The sequence below is a fragment of the Pelophylax lessonae genome (genome assembly GCF_965119305.1).
Source record: "Pelophylax lessonae genome assembly, chromosome: 1".
Taxonomy (NCBI): domain Eukaryota; kingdom Metazoa; phylum Chordata; class Amphibia; order Anura; family Ranidae; genus Pelophylax; species Pelophylax lessonae.
Window position 1 is genome coordinate 537,914,903 of NC_138768.1, and position 19,728 is coordinate 537,934,630.

Below are 19,728 nucleotides of genomic sequence, written 5' to 3' on the forward strand. Positions count from 1 at the left end.
TGTTTAGTCTGTATGTTTTAGAGATCTGAGAGTGGAAGTGGTTGGGTAGTTTAGCTAAATAGCTGTGTGGTGTTGGCCCTCAAAACCATTTAAGATCTCAGTGCATTTCTAGCATATCAACAAGTATTTTCCTTTACTTGCAGGGTCTTTCAAGGGATAAAACACGGGGAAAATATGCTTGTATTAAAGAAATGAACTCCATATTTCTTTTTTATTTCTGGCACATGGCTATGTACTACATTCTATAAAACAGTAGAAAAATAAGGGCTTTTTTTTTGTCTTTTGAGCTTTTACTTGATCGCTGAGTCTTTTGTCATGAAATATGAAAAAAATGAAAAAAAACAAAAGCAGGCAGTAAAATTTTAACAAAAAATATAGCCAACAAGGAAAATTCTACATGACGGTTACTGAATACTCCCCTTTTTTCCCTGATTAGTTAATTACTGCCATGCTAATGATAATGAAATCTTATATAACCTTTATGGGCAAAATAATCATATGTTCATTGAATGTCGGTTTTTATCTTGATTCATCTAATTGCCAAACATACAAATGCAAAGGAAAGCGGAATGTAATATGTTTCTGCTTAACTCGTTTTAATTAAAAGAGCTCATTTTCTACCAATAAGAAATTAAAAATCCATTTGTTGTACTGTGTATCCCGGCACATGATTGAGGATTGCACTATTTTAATCAGGTAGAACTGGGCTTAAAGGGCAGTCTGACAATTTAAAAAAAAAGCTGTGTTATTTACACAGTAACTGGAGAGTTGTGTAACAAATGGAAGCGTGGAGGTCCCATAATAAATAATGTGATGCTTTATAATGTGTGTGTGAAATACTGCTTATGGTGTTGCAAAATATGTTTATTGCATCAGTTGTATCTATGAGCCCAAACAATTTGGCTTATACGAGTGTGTAACACATTGGGAAAGCAACTGTAGCTAAATGCTATTTGAATTATACAGTGAACACACAACCTAACAGCAAAGGCAACTATTTTAGTGACAGAGGTTCTACAGTTCTTTGTTCCTTTTTCTCACATTTATTTAAACGTCAAATCAATTTGAATGAACGGAATTGGGAAACACTCCAAGCAGCCTGAAAAAGTGCATTCTATTTCTATTTCTATGTTTATACAGTATATATATATATATATATATATATATATATATTACACTATCTTTACACGCACATGAACTTTAATGGCATCCCAGTCTTAGTCCGTAGAGTTCAATATTGAGTTGGCCTACCTTTTGCAGCTATAACAGCTTCAACTCTTCTGGGAAGGCTGTCCACAAGGTTTAGGAGTGTGTCTATGGAAATGTTTGACCATTCTTCCAGAATTGCATTTGTGAGGTCAGGCAATGATGTTGTACGAGAAGGCCTGGCTCACAGTCTCCTTTCTAATTAAACCCTATCAGGTTGAGGTCAGGACTCTGCAGGCCAGTCAAGTTCCTCCACCTCCACCCCAAACTCACTCATCCATGTCTTTATGGACCTTGCTTTGTGCACTGGCATGCAGTCATGTTGGAACAGGAAGGGATCATCCCCAAACTGCTCCCACAAAGTTGGGAGCAAGAAATTGTCCAAAAGTTCCCTTCACTGAAACAAGGGGCCAAGCCCAAACCCAACCCCAGAAAAACAACCCAACACCATAAACCTCCCTCCATCAAATGATTTGGACCAGTGCACAAAGAAAGGTCTATAAAGACATGGATGAGTGAGTTTGGGGCCAACACAGGGTCCTGACTTCAACAAGATAGAACACCTTTGGAATGAATTAGAGCCGCGACTGTGAGCCAGGCCTTCTTGTCTAACATCAGTGCCTGACTACGCAAATGCGCTTCTCGAAGAATAGTCAAACATTCCTATAGACACACTCCTAAACCTTGTAGACAACATTCCCAGAAGAGTTGAAGCGGTTATAGCTGCAAAGGGAGGGACCACTCAATATTGAACCCTACGCACTAAGACTGGGATGCCATTAAAGTTCATGTGCGTGTAAAGGCAGATGTTCCAATACTTTTGACAATACAGTGTATATATGACCCCGGCAAATTGATGATCTCTCTCTCTCTCTCTCTTTCTCTCTCTCTCTCTCTCTCTCTCTCTCTCTCTCTCTATATATATATATATATATATATATATATATATATATTCAAATAATCTGGTGTTAGATAATTTCATTTAGAAAATTGTAAATGAGTTCCTGATTTTTGTTTTGCATAGTTACATTGGTCTAGCCGTGGAAGTGAATAATCACTGTATTAGTGATCCTCATGTCCTCATGTACAGTAATCCTGATTGTTTTATGGGTTCTCTAACATGTGGCTGCTCTGCTGTTTAGTTACCACAAGGTGTTGCCCCCTCAGCATGGGTGCCATTCAGAGAGTGACTTGTATTTTTCTCTGGTGTCTATGATGATGTCACTGCCCTATCTCTCCACCTTATCCAATTAGAGAGTGCCTTGTATTTTATTGAGAAAATTGTAATGCGTTCCATGCTGAATGGCTGACTCCCTGTGGTTATTATGCAGCAGGGTAGCCACTTGATATGGGACCTGGAAGACAACAAGAATCACTGCAGTAGTGATGGCTTCTATAGTGCTTTCCAGCTTCCATAGAAATCAGCCAGGTATGGAATATGCATACTTACACTGGTCCAAGCTGGACCAATGTAACTATAGAAAAAAAACATGCCTGAAATTCAGATTTTGATTTTGTGGACCTGAGTTTGCTTCCTTTGCTGGACAGTTGAAGTATTATCTTTAATATACTGAATTCGCTAATTGACTTTTAAATATAATTTCTGTTTTTGACACTGGCCTACTGCAAATGAACCATTCTGCCAAACTTTTTTACTTCTGAATTAATTTTGATGCTAGCTTCTAAATGCTTTAAAGTGACTACTTATTTTATGGAAAACCCATGTTCCAGCTATACATTATCTGATCTGTACAGAAAAGTCAGGCAGTGTACTTCGGCTTTCAGTCTAACTTTCTCCTAGGAGTACTGTGCCACCCCTTCTTTAGTTTGGCCAATTGGTGCAACCAACTGCTTAGAAGCTAGGTCCAGTCTCACCAGTCTCGGAGGCTACTAAAGTTGAAGGATAGTTGCACTTAAAGTAAAGCTGTACTTTCATGATAAATTTTATGTCAGCTATCAGCAAACATGTAATGATGTATCTGTGTGCTTTAGAATGTTGGGTTTGCAGTTTGTACTGTTCAATGCTACATAAGGGGAAGACAGAATGGCGAGTTCTGTGTCAGGCTAGCTGATATCCCCTGCAGACTGAATGTAGAGCTCCAGAGGAGATACATACTGCACCAAAAATTTAAAAAGTGTATATCCACTTTTGCAGCCAAATCAGGATAACTTTATATTTGTTACATGTCCCCGTTCACATAGCATTTGCAGTTGACCTTTTTTAGATGCTCTTTTCCAGACCATCAAGCAAAGAGACATCCTAGGTAGTTTTCTTTATTTATGAGGGGGCTGGGGTGTTTGCCTTAATTACCCCGTCTGTGTTGTGCAGGCATATGTTCATTTTCAATTGTAACTAAAACTGAACACTGTCTGTCTTAACAAAGGGTTAAAGGTATAGAGGCTGGGTTTCTTGCATTGTATGTTAAGGAGGACAGATTTAGGACAGGCTCACTAACATGGTACAATAAACCTGGAAGTCAGCAATGACACCTCCTCCTGAGAAACATCTAACAGGTAAAGAATATATATATATATTTTTCTTTTAGGCATGCTGTGTGAATATCAGTACATAACAAATATGCACTGGGATTTTCTCAAATTTGACTGTAAAAATGGAAATATACGCTTAAAATACGCTTAAATCAAGCTAAATCAAGGCTTAACAAATATATTCTGAATTTGTGTCCTTTGTGTACAGTTATATTTTCAGATCTGTGCAGCATTCCAGCATTAAACATCTGCACTTTGCCTCTGTACAGGAATCTCCTGTAAAAAAGACCAATTACTGCTGTTCTTCCCTCATGTAGGGTGACTTGTTTTACAGTAGGGAAAATACTTTTTTGATCTCCTGCAGATTTTGTAAGTTTGCCCACTTTTGAATTTTAGAATTGAAGGGTCTATATTTTTTATCATAGATGCATTTTAAATGATAGAAACAGAATATCAACTAAAATTCCAGAAAAAAAGCACATAAAACAGATGCTATAAATTAAGTTGCAGTTCAGCGAGTGAAATAAGTATTTGATCCCCAAGCAAAACATGACTTAGTACATGGTGGAGAAACCCTTGTTGGCAAGCATAGAGGTAAGATGTTCCTTATAGTTGGTGACCAGGTTTGCACACATCTCAGGAGGGATTTTGGTCCACTTTTCTTTACAGATCTTCTCTAAATCCTTAGGGATCCTTGGCTGTCTCTTGGAAACTCAAAGTTTTATCTCGCTCCATTAATTTTTTATAGCATTAAGGTCTGGAGACTGACTAGGCCACTCAATTACCTTTATGTATTTCTTCTTGAGCCATTCCTTTGTTGCCTTGGTGGTATGTTTTGGGTCATTGTCATGCTGAAAGACCCATCTAGCAGAGAAACAGCCCCAAAGCTTTAGGGCATGACTGTACATGTGCCTTCTTGAGGGGGGGATCCCCTTGTTTGGGGGGAAAAAAATGCTGACTATGACCTTAAGAACATCATCCCTACATTAAAGCACAGAGTTGGAAACATTATGCTTTGGGGCTGTTTCTCTGCTAAAGGTATAGACCGACTTTGCTGCATTTAAGGGCCAATGGATGAGACCATGTATTGTAAAATCTTGGATGAGAACCTTCTTCCCTCAGCCAGAACACTGAAGATGAGTCATGGATGGGCCTTTCAGCATGACAATGACCCAAGACATACCGCCAAGGCAACAAAGGAGTGGATCAAGAAGAAGCATATTAAGGTCATGAAGTGGGCTAGCCAGTCTCCAGACCTTAATCTGAAAAAAAATGAATGGAGGGAGCTGAAACTTCAGCGACAGCCAAGAAACCTTAAGAATTTAGAGAAGATCTGTAAAGAAGAGTGGACCAAAACCCCTCCTGAGATATGTGAAAACATGGTCACTATCTATAAGAAGCGTCTTACCTCTGCGCTTGCCAATGAGGGTTTCTCATAGATGTATTTTAGATGTATTTTAAATGATAGAAACAAAATATCAACCAAAAATCAAGAAAAAACACATAAAACAGATGCTATAAATTAAGTTGCAGTTCAATGAGTAAAATAAGTATTTGATCCCCAAGCAAAACATGACTTAGTACTTGGTGGAGAAACCCTTGTTAACAAGCACAGATGTAAGATGTTTCTTATAGTTGGTTACCAGGTTTGCACACACACGCACCTCCTCTGTTCATGGGTACATCTGCAGATCTCCATTCCATATTTTTGGGGCTTGACATCTTAAGACAAATAGACTTTTTACTTTGCAAGGGAAGTTACATTTTGAAATTGTTAAAAAAAAGTTTCCCCCAATAAGTGGGACTTTAAAGGCTCATACATTTAATTGTTAATTTCATATATATTTCATATATATGCAGAGATTGAGTAAGAATATCCAACATGTTTTGGAGACAATTAGCTCCTTCTTCAGGGATAGCTCTGCTGGTTGGTGTAGATGAGAACTATGATAAGAATCACATCATATTAGAACATATATACATATATATATATATTAGTGATCGACCAATATCTTTTTTTTAATGCCAATACCGATATTTTGGTCATCGGATATAGGTATCGGCCGATATCTGCCAATATGTTCGGACATATAAAAAAAAATGTATTATTTTTTTTCTACAAGTACTCTTGTGGAGGGATCTGGGGGTCTAAATGACCCCAAACCCCTCCTCAGCACAGAAAAGCATTCAAAATGCCAAGTTTGGCTGTTTTGAATGCTGTCAGTTTTTTTAATTTGGCGCAGAGTACCCAGAAGTGATGTCATGACATCACTTCCAGGTTTTTTTATATGGAGACTCAGGTCTTCTCTTCGGGGGCAGTTGGAGGATGGGCGAGCAGCGGAAGGCTGCGGGAGGGGGGACGTCCCCTTCCACTCCTTGTAATGACAGCCGATCGGCTTCTCAGCCGCATTGGTTGTCATTGGTAGTCAGCCGACCATCGGCTAGGGACACCGGTACCGGGGTGATGCCTCTAGCCACAGGCATCACCCCGGTACGCACTTTCCCTAAATATTAGCAATATCGGTAACCTCAGGGGCCGATTCCGATATATCGGGGAAAGTGCATATCGGCCCCCGATATATCGGTGTTGCTGATAATCGGTCGATCCCTAATATATATATATATATATATATAAAATATATATATATATATATATATAGGCATCATATATGACAAAGAGCAAGTCTATATACAGTATTCACAGAGCGTTCCAAAACTGCAACATAAAAAGACACATTTGATAAAAGCATCACAAATGTTCAACCGCCATTATTTCCACTGAAGGACCATACCCCCCGCCAAGATGTACATAAGGTGGGATGGGTGGAAGCTTTTTAGCCCAGTAAGACCAAAAGGAATACACTGAGACCACCTGGCACTAACACAAAAGGAGAACATAATCATAAATAACTCATAGCATATAAAGAGTCTAATTGTTAAAAAATAGACAGACCACTTAAATAATGTGGATTGCAAGCCACATACCTCGAATGGATATGTATGGCTTAGCCGACAGGTTGTTTAGGATAAGCCGGAAAGACAGGAATGACCAAAAGTAAGCAAATCTCATGAGTACACAAGAACATATCTATAAATGGGAAGAAATAAATGACCATATAGAGTATAGACAATATGTAAGGATTTGACTATTGGCAAGAGTGGAAAGAAAATATCTGAGCATAACCGTATTGAAGCGTTCTAGAAATGCTTCAATAGGGATCTAGAAATAATGATTCAGATATTATGTATAAAATAGATCAAAAAAGGATGAGAAAATTGTGTAGCATTAGTTACAGGTGGCTAAAATGATATAATGGGAGATTAAATTCCTACCAGGTACACTTTTAAAGTGATTTTTCTCCAGCGATTTGTAAATGTGGTAAAATTTCACTTTGCATAGAATGCCCAATCACATGCAAGGAAAATAAATAGATGCATTTTGCCTGCACATAATTGGATGTTGGAAGTCAGTAGAGCTATAACCTATTCACTTACCTATGGAGAAAATTCCCTTGCAAAGTGCAACTTCCCTTTCAATGTGAACAGTCTATTTGCCTTTAGTAAATCAATCCCTTTGAATACAAAATTACATTTTTATGCCATAAATTCAGTGCTAAACTAGTGTTTAACAGGTTTCCTGAATTTAATTTACTACTTTGGACTGAAATACAGTATAGTTATGTTTTAAAATCTGCAGTATTTAAACAATACATTTTAAAAAGTTTGCAGTGTACTACCTTTGCTCTTAGATACTGTAGATATATAAATTTATACCTTTTTATCTATTTATCTATCTATCTATCTATCTATCTATCTATCTATCTATCTATCTATCTATCTATCTATCTATCTATCTATCTATCTATCTATCTATCTATCTATCTATCTATCTATCTATCTATCTATCTATCTATCTATCTATCTATCTATCTATCTATCTATCTATCTATCTATCTATCTATCTATCTAGCTCTCTAGCTCTCTAGCTCTCTATCTATCTGTCGCTGGAAATAAAAAATGTTGAGAAGCATGGATCAAATTTCATTGCTGGGGCTGCCAAGTGCAATCAGTCTTGATAAACTCCACTATAACTGATAATTATCCTGTATGGCTATTTTTGAGGCATGCCAAATGCAGTCAGACTTGTTTAATATATGCTTCGCTTATCCAGATGCCAGGCTGTGTACAAGTTTTAAAGGGTGACCAGCCTTCCAGAAACATTGTATGTTATCTAGTTAGACTAAGGCTGTTAAAATCAGAATGAAATCTGGGTCTACGCAGTTGCATTCAGCATACTTGGCAGTTGGTGTGCTATTCACTCTTACTGTCTAAACCTCTGAATTGTGCTTGTTCATGCATTTTCATATTGTGCATCTTGAATACACATCATAGACAAGATCACTCAGATCACATTAAACATTGAGGATGTTGTAGAAGTGAGCAACACTTTAATGTTTCCATTTGAAATATTCCTAAAGGGCATTTAATTATAGGGACAGAGCAGCTTGTATTTGAGGTACTTCATATCACTATATGTAAGAACAGCAATTAGAATTTGTTTTGATATCTATTTATAAGGCCTCATGCACACTGGACATTATAAAAATGCCAGCTGTAGTATGACGTGTTAAAAACGTGAGTTTGTCCCGTTTTGCAGTGTTTTTTTTTTTTTTTAGCGTTTTGTAAAAAGTTTTGTAAAATCTTAACAGCTGAAAAACTCCTCTTCTAACCCACTAGTTATGGGTTTTTTTCCAGCCAGAAAACACTCCTGCCAAAAAATGCTGATAAAAGCCCATGTGTGCATGGACACATAGGATAACATGCTGGGGAGTTTACTGGCTTCAGAAAAAAAACACCTAAAGCCAATAACAGCAGCTGTAAAAAGGTCCAGTGTGCACAAGTTCTTGTTAGATGTGAATAGTCAAATGCAGATGGTATTTTCATTATTATTATTATTATACTGGATTTATATAGCGCCAACAGTTTGCGCAGTGCTTTACAATATGAGGGAAGACAATACGGTTACAATACAATTCAATACAGGAGGAATTAGAGGGCCCTGCTCGTTAGAGCTTTCATTAAATCTAAATGTTCTTTAGATTTTTATCAATGTAAGTAGGTCCCTATCTAAACTATTATAATAATTTCCCTAATCATAAGCATTGTAATCATTACTTATCAAACATTGCAAGCAACATTAAAAATGTAATTTTGCCTTTTCACAAAAAAAGATGAACGAACACCCTATACCCTGCCCAGCTCCCTGGTCCCTGCTGCGCTTACCTCTGTGGGTGATTAGCTGGCACTTCCCATGCAGGATTTGAAAGCCCTTCTCTTCTCCTCCATATTTCTTTAGGGCTTCTCTGATAAATCAGAGTGATTCTGATTGGTCACATGCTGGAATGTCACCACTTTGACCAATTATAATTAATCTGATCCTTCCTTGAAGCCCTGAGGAATAAAGAGGAAGGAGATCCCCTGACTGCCGCACGGTTAATGACAGCTAATCACCCAAGGAGGTAGGTGCAGTGTGGACTAAAGGGTGGGGATGGTGTAGGGTGTTAGTTCATTTTTTCATTTTTGGTGAAAAGGTTAACTTATTCCTTAATATTTCCCACACCTTTAAAGAGGAAGTAAACCCTCCTCTGCAAGTTGTACCTATAGGTAAGCCTATGATAAGGCTTACCTATAGGTACTGTAAATATCTCCTAAACATGTACCGTTTAGGAGATATTTACCTTACATGCAGCCAGTGACGTCACTGGCGCATGCGCTCTGAAGGAACGGCCGCTCGTGCCGTTCCTTCAGAGTCCCGTGCCGTGACCGTCGGCTCCCGGGCGCGTGCGCAGGAGTGACTTCACCGCGGCTCCGGGCAATCAGATGGCCGAATACCGTGAACCCGGAAGACAGGTGACTTGACATGTCGCCCGTCATAGAGGTAAGCGGGCGGCACGGCGGGGGCTCGTTCTAAGGTAAGTATTTCATAATGAGCTAGTATGCGATGCATACTAGCTCATTATGTGTTTCTCTTTCAGGGTGAAGAAAAAAAAAAATATGTGAGTTTACAACCTCTTAAAAAATTGTTTTGTAACTATTTGCAGTCAAATGAAGTCAGCTTCTTCTGAGATCCTCTAAATTCCTTTTGATCTGGCTATATTGTCACTGTTACAGAACTGTGGTGCAGAGCAGGGAACCAAAAGTGTGTGGTTTTGTTAACACAGTAGAGATCAAACGCATGACTAAGCTGATTTAAAAACTAAACTCAAGTTACCATCCTATTAAGAGGTATGTATCTTAGAGGTTTTCATACTTTTTTTAGATGAATGATCTTGATTAAGATTTCAGGGTACATCATTTCCTGATACTTTAACATAAAAAATAACAACATTTTGATATGCCACAGCATTAAAAAAGAACATATGATATTTTGTTTAGCCATTTTCCACTCCTGCTTCCAATTTCAACAAGACATGGGTAGGTAGATTTGAAAACTTGAAGGAATAGTGGTTCCTCTTACCTCCTGTGGTAGCTTCTGTTAAATTGGCCAAGTCTCATGGTTAAGTATAGCCTTAAATAGGTGATTTCTTAATTGCCAAGGGCCCACAGGATCTGCTAGATGAAGGTAACTTTAGCATAGAAAATTTCTGGTGACCTCTGACACGAACAGGTGACCAATTCAGAGACAAGTGTTCAATTCAACCTCTGAGCAAAAGACTACTTTCTTAGGAACGTTATATTGGTATTGTGCTTCTGATTGCTGTTCTTAAGCCTCGTACACACACAACGAATTTCCGTCGACCAGTCGTCCATCTTTTGTCCAGAGTGGTGTCTGTTGGTTGGAATGTGCTCTAGGCTGCACACGAATTTTGCCGCACGACAGAATTCTACTTCAGAAGTGATGTCATGTGTTGGATTGCTTTGTATGTGTTCTTTCATCTCTGAGCATGCCTAGTCTTGCTCATGAGATTTTTCCCCATTAAAATCTGTACTAATGAGATGAAAATCGGACGTGTTTTGACGGTCGACAAAAATTATATAGCCTGCACACCAGGATTTTTTCAGCTGAAAAGTCGGAGTTGGTTGTCGGAAGCATCATACTAACAAGCCGAAAATCGGCAGATCGGTCGTTGGACGAAATTTCCCGGCCGAATTTCCACTCGTGTGTACGGGGCTTTATTGTGGTCCTGATTTGCCTTCTGGTTCCTGCCATTTCTCTTTGTTCTGTTTGATATTCAGCCATATTGATTGTTTAACTATGTTTATAGACACTATTTTTGCCTGCTGGTTCATTACTTTGTTTCAACTGCCTGTTAACCAGCCTTTATGATTGCATGTGGCAACCCTTACCATTTTCAGTTTTTTCAGAAAAAAAAAGAAATTACAAATGCAAAGACAAACTATGCAACTGCAGATAGGGAGCAACTTGTTGAGAATCTTTCTCTGTAAGATTGGTGTTAATACCATTTGGTCACCATCTATACAGGTCATAAATCATCCGAAACCTGCATGTTGGGCATTCTCTGTATGTTTTTCTTTTAGAGTACAATTGTCCTAACATACTTTCCAGTGGACAAAAATATCAAAGCAAATATCCTATTCATCCCAATAAGAATATTTTGACCCTCATACTTTTCATTTCATTGAACAGTTCTTGGTCCTGTCTACAGCACTCCTAGAACAAGTATCCAATTGGAAGACATTTATACAGCAGGGCGATTGCCCCATAATCTTTGCCATACCATTGTTTCTGACCATCTGTGGTCTAATCATACCATAGATTTTATCATTAGCTTAGCTTATTCTAGTGGCTAATCATTGTAGGGGATAGATCTTTTTTTCCTTGGCTTATTTAGCCCTTCTGATAGGTCTCCCAGCCCTCTTAAAATAGATATTTTACATCAATGTTTTTTTTCCAAAATAGAGAACCTTTAATCAACTGCTAAATGTTAATCTGGACCTCTTACCAACTTATGTCAAGTCAACTGAAAGGGCCTATCAAGCACTGTAACTGCTTTTGTGAGACTCGTTTCATGTTTTAAATATAAATAGGTGGGGATTGATTATTTTAAATAGGTCCAATGAATCATCTGGATTTTTTATTTTCTTTGTGTTATAAATTATTTACCTTACAGGTCCTCTTCCAATTCAAGCCCTCAAGCTTTAGCTTTACCCACTGCCAACTAGAATAAAACCAATATTTACAGTGCTTAAAAGGACATTTAGAAGGCATTATGGATGTCTATGTCATCATACCAAGCAAGGGTTGAATTTCAGTCCCACTTGGTGTCTACAGTTCACCAAACATTTTATTCTAAATCATCCAGCAAAGCTTGCTTACTTAGCTTAGAGAGTTATATTGGAACATAGTCAGGAAATACATAAAAAAATAACATCTCACACTCTATCTCCTCACCCTGCTTTGTTTCTATTACACCATAGGATTGATCCAATTCCGAGGTACTGTAAATCACTTACTATGATCCTTATCAATGCGGCTAAACTATGCTTCCCCAGATATTGGCTTTCTCCTTCTACATCATCTCTATATAATTGGTTTACTCAAATAGACAAACTTTCAGCCATGGAAGAACTAATCAGCATATCTCATGATAATCCTGATAAATATATTAATATGTGGAAGGATTGGATTGCTTTCCGCTCTTCCAGTGACTACCTTAGATTCAAAACTGCCAAACCAAGTATATGGGTCAGATGAATGATCCACATTAAATGCAGCTAATATGGCCTCACTAAGCCTTGAAATTCCCCCTTCAGGATTATATCTCCTTAAGAATTTGGCAAATAATGCGTTTTTTTTTTTTTTTGTTCTTCCCTCCCCCTTCCCCTCCCTTCCCCCCACTTACCTCCTTTATTCATCTCTCATATCTTCCTTTTATCTTTCCACCATACGACTATGCTGGTAATAGTCGTCCACAAGCCCTGCTTCTAGTACCTTCTCTATTTTTTCTGTTCTCTTCCTGACATTGACTCTATACTACACATTCTTCTTACTTTGACACTTCAAGTGTTACTCATATGCCTCAGAAATTGCTCCTGTATGTTACAGTTAATTACCTACTTCTCTACTGTTGTATGTTTATATTGTTAATCTCCAGATGATTAACAATGCCCTGTTTGTAAATCTTATGTACAACTCATAAGCGTTTTGCATTACGATTTTACCCTGTTGTATCATTCGGCAACTTTGCATCTGCTGTTATGTTTTCTCATTATTCTTCAATAAAATTTTTGGAAAAAAAAGAGAGAGTTATGGAACCAAATTCCAAACAATCCTGAATTTTTACAATTCTGAGTTTTTAAAGGAAAACCTTCAGTTAATTAAAACAATTTGTCCTTTTTGCATTAAGTGAAGAAAAGATGGCTTAGTTGATCGGAGGGGGTTGTGCTAAACTCAACTTTTAGATGAAGGTTAATACTTAATCCATCGAATCCCTCTATTTTGTTGCCTAATCTTCTCAAAGATGTCAAACAGTTTCAGGTACTGTCTAGGCTAAAGATAAATTATGCTATCTACTATTCTTTAAATCTCACACTCCCAATGGAAATGGTTAATTGTCAAAAGAGTTTTTGATTTATTTGGGAAACCAATGCCATAACATTTTTGGGGATATAAATTCAAGGGGATCTTTTAAAACTGTACAATTTTCTTACTAAATTGCAAAATATTCATTGGAACCTTAAGAACTGGGCAAAACGTATCATGATTTGGTCGATCAGCCTTAGTGGAGATGACTATATGGCTACTCTATCTTATGCAGACGATTCTGATATATATCAGGTCTTTTTTTTTTTCTATATACAGACAGCTTTGCTCAGTCTTTATTTGGAAAGGAACATCCCCTAGAATTAAATATGCCCCAGATGTTAAAAAGTATTTATGGACCTGTCAGCTTGCGTGAATTATAGACTGAAAAATACATGCTGATTGAAAAGGCTGGATATGCTTGAAACAATCCTTCTTTTGTCTTCCTCTGAGATCAGTCCCTTGACTGCTACCTCAACACACCCCCAGAGCAGTATTAGAATATCTGCTCATAGGTTCTTCCCTTCATAATTTTCGAACAGTTTTCAATCACGCTTCTCTCTTGTCCATCCAGAGTCCTTTTTTTTTATACAAATTTTTATTGAGTTTAATCCATCCTGAGTCCTTGAATAACCGAAATCTGCACTTCATACCAGGCACGTCGGGGAACTTTTGTAAGGAGACCTGCCCCCACAGGGATGTCTTAGCCTACCAACTTTTCTGATAGGGCAAGTTTTTAAGGTACAGAGCACAATGCCATGTATATATTTCAGTGTGCTTTGTACCTGGATAGAACTTGAGGAGAGGAGAGGAGGGAGGAAAATGAAAGTAAACTCTGCCAGTTCTGATATCAGTCACAGTGAGATACAGAGCAGCCGCAGCAGACATGCCCCCTTCCAGACCTGGGATAAGGGGTGAGCAAAAGGGGAAGGCTGCCCTGGGCGCAGCGTGTATTGTAGGGATGAGGACACTGCAAGTTCCTTCTCATATAAGGCTGAGAGGAGGCTTACAGCGGCATCATTACAGCGCCAGCCCAGTGCTGGAAACAGCAAGGAGAGGAGAAGAGAGCCGGGAGGTGGTGTAGGCTGTGCGCTCTCTCCCTCTCCTCCTTATAAGCTCACACATAATGAAGGGGGGAGGCACAATTTGGCATCTTTGCCTTGGGCACTGGTGATCTGGTCCCGGCACTCCCCCCTTCACACAGTGCATATGTCTTATTACACAGGCTGTCAATGAAAGAAAGGGTGAGAGGCATCACGATTTTTTCATGGTGTCAGGCTTTTTTTAAGCAGTATAGCTGGAAGGATTACAGATGACAAGCTGTTCTTCTACCTGCCATACTATGCACAAATGATTTGTACGCTTGTTATTTATTAGATGTAATGTTCTGTTTGTATTTAATTATCCAGGGGTAAAAACCGCTTTAAAAAAGTGTTTATTAAAAAAAATATTTACACACATCTCTGAATCTATTAACTGCTTTGATGGTCTGTTTTCATTGAAGGCTGTACCTCTTATGCATTTTCTGTTATTTTGTTGTTTTTTTTTTTGTTTTGCTCCATTCAATTGCCTTAGGCCCTGTTCACACCTGAGCATTTTTGAGCTTGTAAAACACTCATCTCTGAAGTCTCAAAACACCCAACAAGCAAAATCCCATTCATTTCAATGGCCCCTGTTCACATTTGAGCGTTTTGTCTCCAGAAGCAAAATGCCTGAAGCTCAAAAAAGTACATGAGCTTCTTTTTTGGCAGATTACAAGCGTTTTTGTTAGATGTCAATGCCTGCCTCCAAACGCCTGCGAAAAATGCCTGGAAAAAAAACGTAAAAAAAAACACCTGAAAACGATACGCTCAGGTGTGAATAGAGCCTTAAGTTTTGACTTGTTTACTGTTTAATTCTTCTTCTTTTGTCTTTTCTCTCCCTTCATGAAGATATCCAAAAATAACGTAGGAATAAAGACAAATATTTATGTATGTAAACCTAGGAAGAGTATGGATGAAAGATTTGTTTGTGGCCTTTGGTGCTGTCTACTACTATCTATCTATTACTGCTATTTTCAGGATGTATTTTACCAAGTGCTAATGGGATTGATTAATGATCTCTATGTATTCTTTTCTCTTTCCAGTCCAAGACTGCGAGTGTCCTTTATTGTATTCTCGACTCAAGCAACGATGATTATGCCTTTAACAGGTGACAGGTAAATATCTGATACAATATTTGATTTAATTATCAGGCTAAAAGAAGACTTCATACATTGTTTTTGTAAAATGAAATACATTTCCAGGAAAGTGTTTTCTTTACAATGCCATTACATTATTTATATATCTATTTTTCTCTTCATGATATAGTTATTATTAAAAATATATATATATATATGGCTGACTATAAACAGGCTGATTTTACCTCATCCAGTAGCCCTGAACTGACTCTCTAGTAAGAACTGAGCCATTCAATAGTACACCTAGGAGGCAATAACAAGTGCATTGAATGGCAGAAACATGTTATCATTTATAAATATTTTCCAGTATGCTGGAAAATCTGTGAATGATTTGTACAGTCCTCTTTTTTTCTCAATGAGAAGAGAGAAAGAAGGTATTAATTGTGCTGTGCTTGCAATCTATTGGATTGATCCAAAGAAGATATTTGCTCATTCAGGGATACCATTTGGACAAATACAATCAGTTCCAGTGATGAGTTGTGATCATTTTACCTTTTGTTCTTCTAATTAGTGTAGATGAAATCCATTATATATGGTACACAATAGAATCCATTCTACATATTGCACAAATATGAAATAAACCAGAGTTGTTCATTGGTTACAGGGGCATATCATAAAATCCCTCAAGTTTGAGGAATAATTATTTGGTACTGTTTTGCTAATATACCAAATACAATTTCTTCTTCGTGTTTATAAAAAGGGCCCATTCAAAAAAAAAAAAAAATTAAGCATTTTTTTAATGCATAGCACCACAATGCCTGATAGTGCATTAATTTGCTTTATGGTTTGCTGCAATGAGTTGTGCATCATGGTTTGTGCATCAGAGAAGCATTGATTGGTACATTAGGGTGCTATTAAAAAATGAACTGTACCACAATATATTAAAGAGGTTGTAAACCTCAGAATTTTTTTTTTTAAAAAACAAACATCTGAAAGACAAACACATAATGAGCTAATATGCATCGCATACTAGCTCATTATGAAATACTTCCCTTAGAACGAAGCCCCGCAGTGCCGCCCGCTCACCTCTCTCACGGGGTAACATGTTCGGTCTCCCTTCTTACGAGTTTGCGGCATCCGGCCATCTGATTGGCTGGAGCCGCGATGATGTCACTCCCGCGCATGCGCGCCGGAGCCGACGTTTACGGCACAGGGCTCTGAAGGAACGGCATGAGTGGTCGTTCCTTCAGAGCATATGTGCCAGTGATGTCACTGGCTGCATGCAAAGTAAATATCTCCTAAACGGTACATGTTTAGGAGATATTTACAGTACCTATAGGTAAACCGTATTATATGCTTACCTGTAGGTACACGTTGCAGAGGAGGGTTTACTTCCTCTTTAAAGCATACAACAAGCATTGTGACAGCATGCATTGCCACAACACAATGCATTGCAAAAATATGTTTGGCCCTAAGGCTGGCCATGCATTATACAATTGTCTTTTTCAATTTTCCTTTATATTTACTATAACCATATAATATGAGGTCAAACCTAAACACTTTCAATGTGTATGCAATCAGGCAGGCCATTGCACTAAATAGTTCTAAAGAAAATTGAATAGGAAAATTGTATAGTGTATGGCCGGCCTAAATCCCATCTCTGGGAATGTTTTTATCTAAATCTTCCCGACCCCTTTAGAAAGTCACCCTTTCAATTGATTTACTGGCTCCTGTAGGGAAAAAAATCTGAGTGATGTCATCACCTGCGTCATGCAGACTTCTTCATTCAGTGGCGAAGGAAGGAGCAGTTTTCAGGGCACTGTATATAACATTAGAAACATCTTGCAGAATTAGTGGGGGTAAAGAGAAGAGTGTTAGGCCAGCATGCAAACAGCTGAATAGGGTGACTTTTCTCCTCCACAGTAAATGTTGTCATGTGAACATTTACCAGGCAGCGTTATCTGATGGATTGCAGGAAGGCGGCCTGAAGAAACCATATTTTTGATTGTTTATGCTTAAAAAATAGTTTGTTATTGAAATGTATTTATCCTATTTCTTTAGAGAGGGCAGTCCATAATGTTGGGAGATACTCCTTTCCCCATTCTTTGTGCTTGTAGAGCTTCTGCAACAACTTGCAATGTTGGTTTTGCAGTCAAGCACCTTAAGTGCTGTGGGTTCATAGCCTCTGTGATTCCTCTGTGATGCACACAATTGCGGGGCAGCTATTTAGTTGAATAGACCATGTTTGGTGGGCAGTTCTCAAGAAATAATTTTTGCAGCAATGCACCATGTATACACTCCCATCTGCTTTATTTTCAGCTTAAGGGGGAGTGATTGTGGGAGGTAAGAACATAGTTCAACTGTGTGTTTTTGTTGCCTCCCCTCCCCCAACCACCCCCTCAACCACACGTGTAAACATAGCCTAAAAACTACCAAACAAATTCAGGATCGGAGCACATATTTGCTGCAAAATCCATCCTATCTCTTTTTGCTAGAAGACTAGGGTTGAGCGGACACCTAGATGTCCGTGTTCGACGGGTTCGGCCGAACTTTAAAAAAAAGTCCGGGTCCGTGTCCCGGACTTTTACCGAACTTTTCCCGGACACCGAACCCCATTGAAGTCAATGGGGACCCGAACTTTAAGGCACTAAAATGGCTCTAAAACACCAAAGGAAAGGGCTAGAGTGCTGCAAATGGCAGCAAAACGTAATTAAGAGCATGGCAAGTGCTCTGCAAACAAATGTGGATAGGGAAATAACTTAAAACAACAACAAAAAACAGAAAAATAAAACAATGTTCTTCTTCATCTCTGAAGGACGAGGCCCATATGGAGTAGGAGGGAGGTTGAGGTGGTGGTGGATGTGGCGGTGACATAGGCGTGCGCACAGGGTGTGCTGGGTGTGCCTGGGCACACCCTAATCACCTAGGGCACATAGCATTGCCAGTGAGGAGATGGGAAAGATCTCCCTGGGACCTGCTCTGCTCTATTTCTCCTTGCCTACAGGTACATGGCCCCGATACATTACTCTCCCTGCTGGCAAACACATGCATGTGTATTTCAACTTTGGGGTGCACACCTTAATGCAATAGGCTGCGCACACCTATGGGCGGTGTAGGTGGAAGCGGCGGTGGAGGAGGACCAGGGCCGGATTAACAGCATCATGGGCTTGGTGCTGAGGATTTTGAAGGGCCTTAAGGGCCGTGCCTTGCCATGCACCCAGAGGAGGAAGGGTGCAGCCATGCATGCCTAATTCAACATGGGATGCTGTCTCTGAAGCCCATAAACACATCCATGCATCGCCAACTGTCCCTCCTTGTCCGGCCTTCACGCTGTGTGGGGAGGTTCTGAGGGTGCTGCCTGGGGAAGCGAGCATAGAAGCCAGACTTCTGTGTTTACAAGTGACAGAAGAGCGGTAACAGTGAATATGGCCAACCCGGGGCCTATATAAAAGGTAGGGGCCTGGAGCTGCAGCTCCAATAGCCCCTACATTAATCTGGCCCTGAGGAGGAGGACGAGGTAGCCAACACTGCTTCTTTTCAAAAATTTTAAATGAGGGTACACCCCAAAAGAGTGAGAAAGAGCAAAAATGGAACAATGGGTGGGTAAGGTCGGTATCCATTGCTATTCTGCATAAGGTACGGAAAAGTCCCGTGGGATCCATGCCTGGTTCATTTTAATGAACGTGAGCTTGTCCACATTGTCTCTGGACAGGCGGCTGCGCTTGTCTGTTATAACGCCCCCAGCCGTGCTAAATACCCGTTCAGATAATACACTGGCTGCAGGGCACGCCAGCACCTCCAAGGCGTAAAGGGCAAGCTCAGGCCATGTGCCCAATTTGGAGACCCAGAAGTTGAAGGGGGCAGACCCGTCATTCACTACATGTAGGCGTGTGCACACATACTGCTCCACCATGTTGGTAAAATGCTGCCTCCTGCTAAGACGTTCCATCTGAGCTGCTGGTGCTGCTGTTTGTTGTGGCGTGCTGACAAAGCTTTTCCACATTTCGGCCATGCTAACCCTGCCTTCTGAGGTGCTGGCGGTGCCCTGGTTGCGTTGGCGACCTCCTCCTCCTCCTCCTCTGCCTTGTGCTTCCACTGTGGCCCCGCTGTCAGATGGGAATGCCAGCAGCATGGCGTCTACCAGCGTGCGCTTGTACTCGCGCATCTTGCGATCGCGCTCCAGTGAGTGAATTAAGGACGGTACGTTGTCCTTGTAACGGGGATCCAGCAGCGTGGCCACCCAGTAATCAGCACAAGTTAGAATGTGGGCAACTCGGCGGTCGTTGTGGAGACACTGCAGCATGTAATCGCTCATGTGTGCCAGGCTGCC

General features: G+C 39.5%; 1 protein-coding gene across 2 annotated transcripts in view; it reads left to right on the forward strand.

Moving 5' to 3' along the window:
* The window catches only part of ANTXR2 (ANTXR cell adhesion molecule 2), a 370,587-nt gene that overhangs the window by 40,692 nt on the left and 310,167 nt on the right, over window positions 1-19,728 (forward strand). For both annotated transcript variants that reach the window (XM_082263608.1, XM_082263607.1), the window contains exon 4: window positions 15,366-15,437. In XM_082263608.1, coding sequence (XP_082119734.1) covers window positions 15,366-15,437 — 72 coding nt within the window. The remainder of the gene's footprint in view (window positions 1-15,365; window positions 15,438-19,728) is intronic.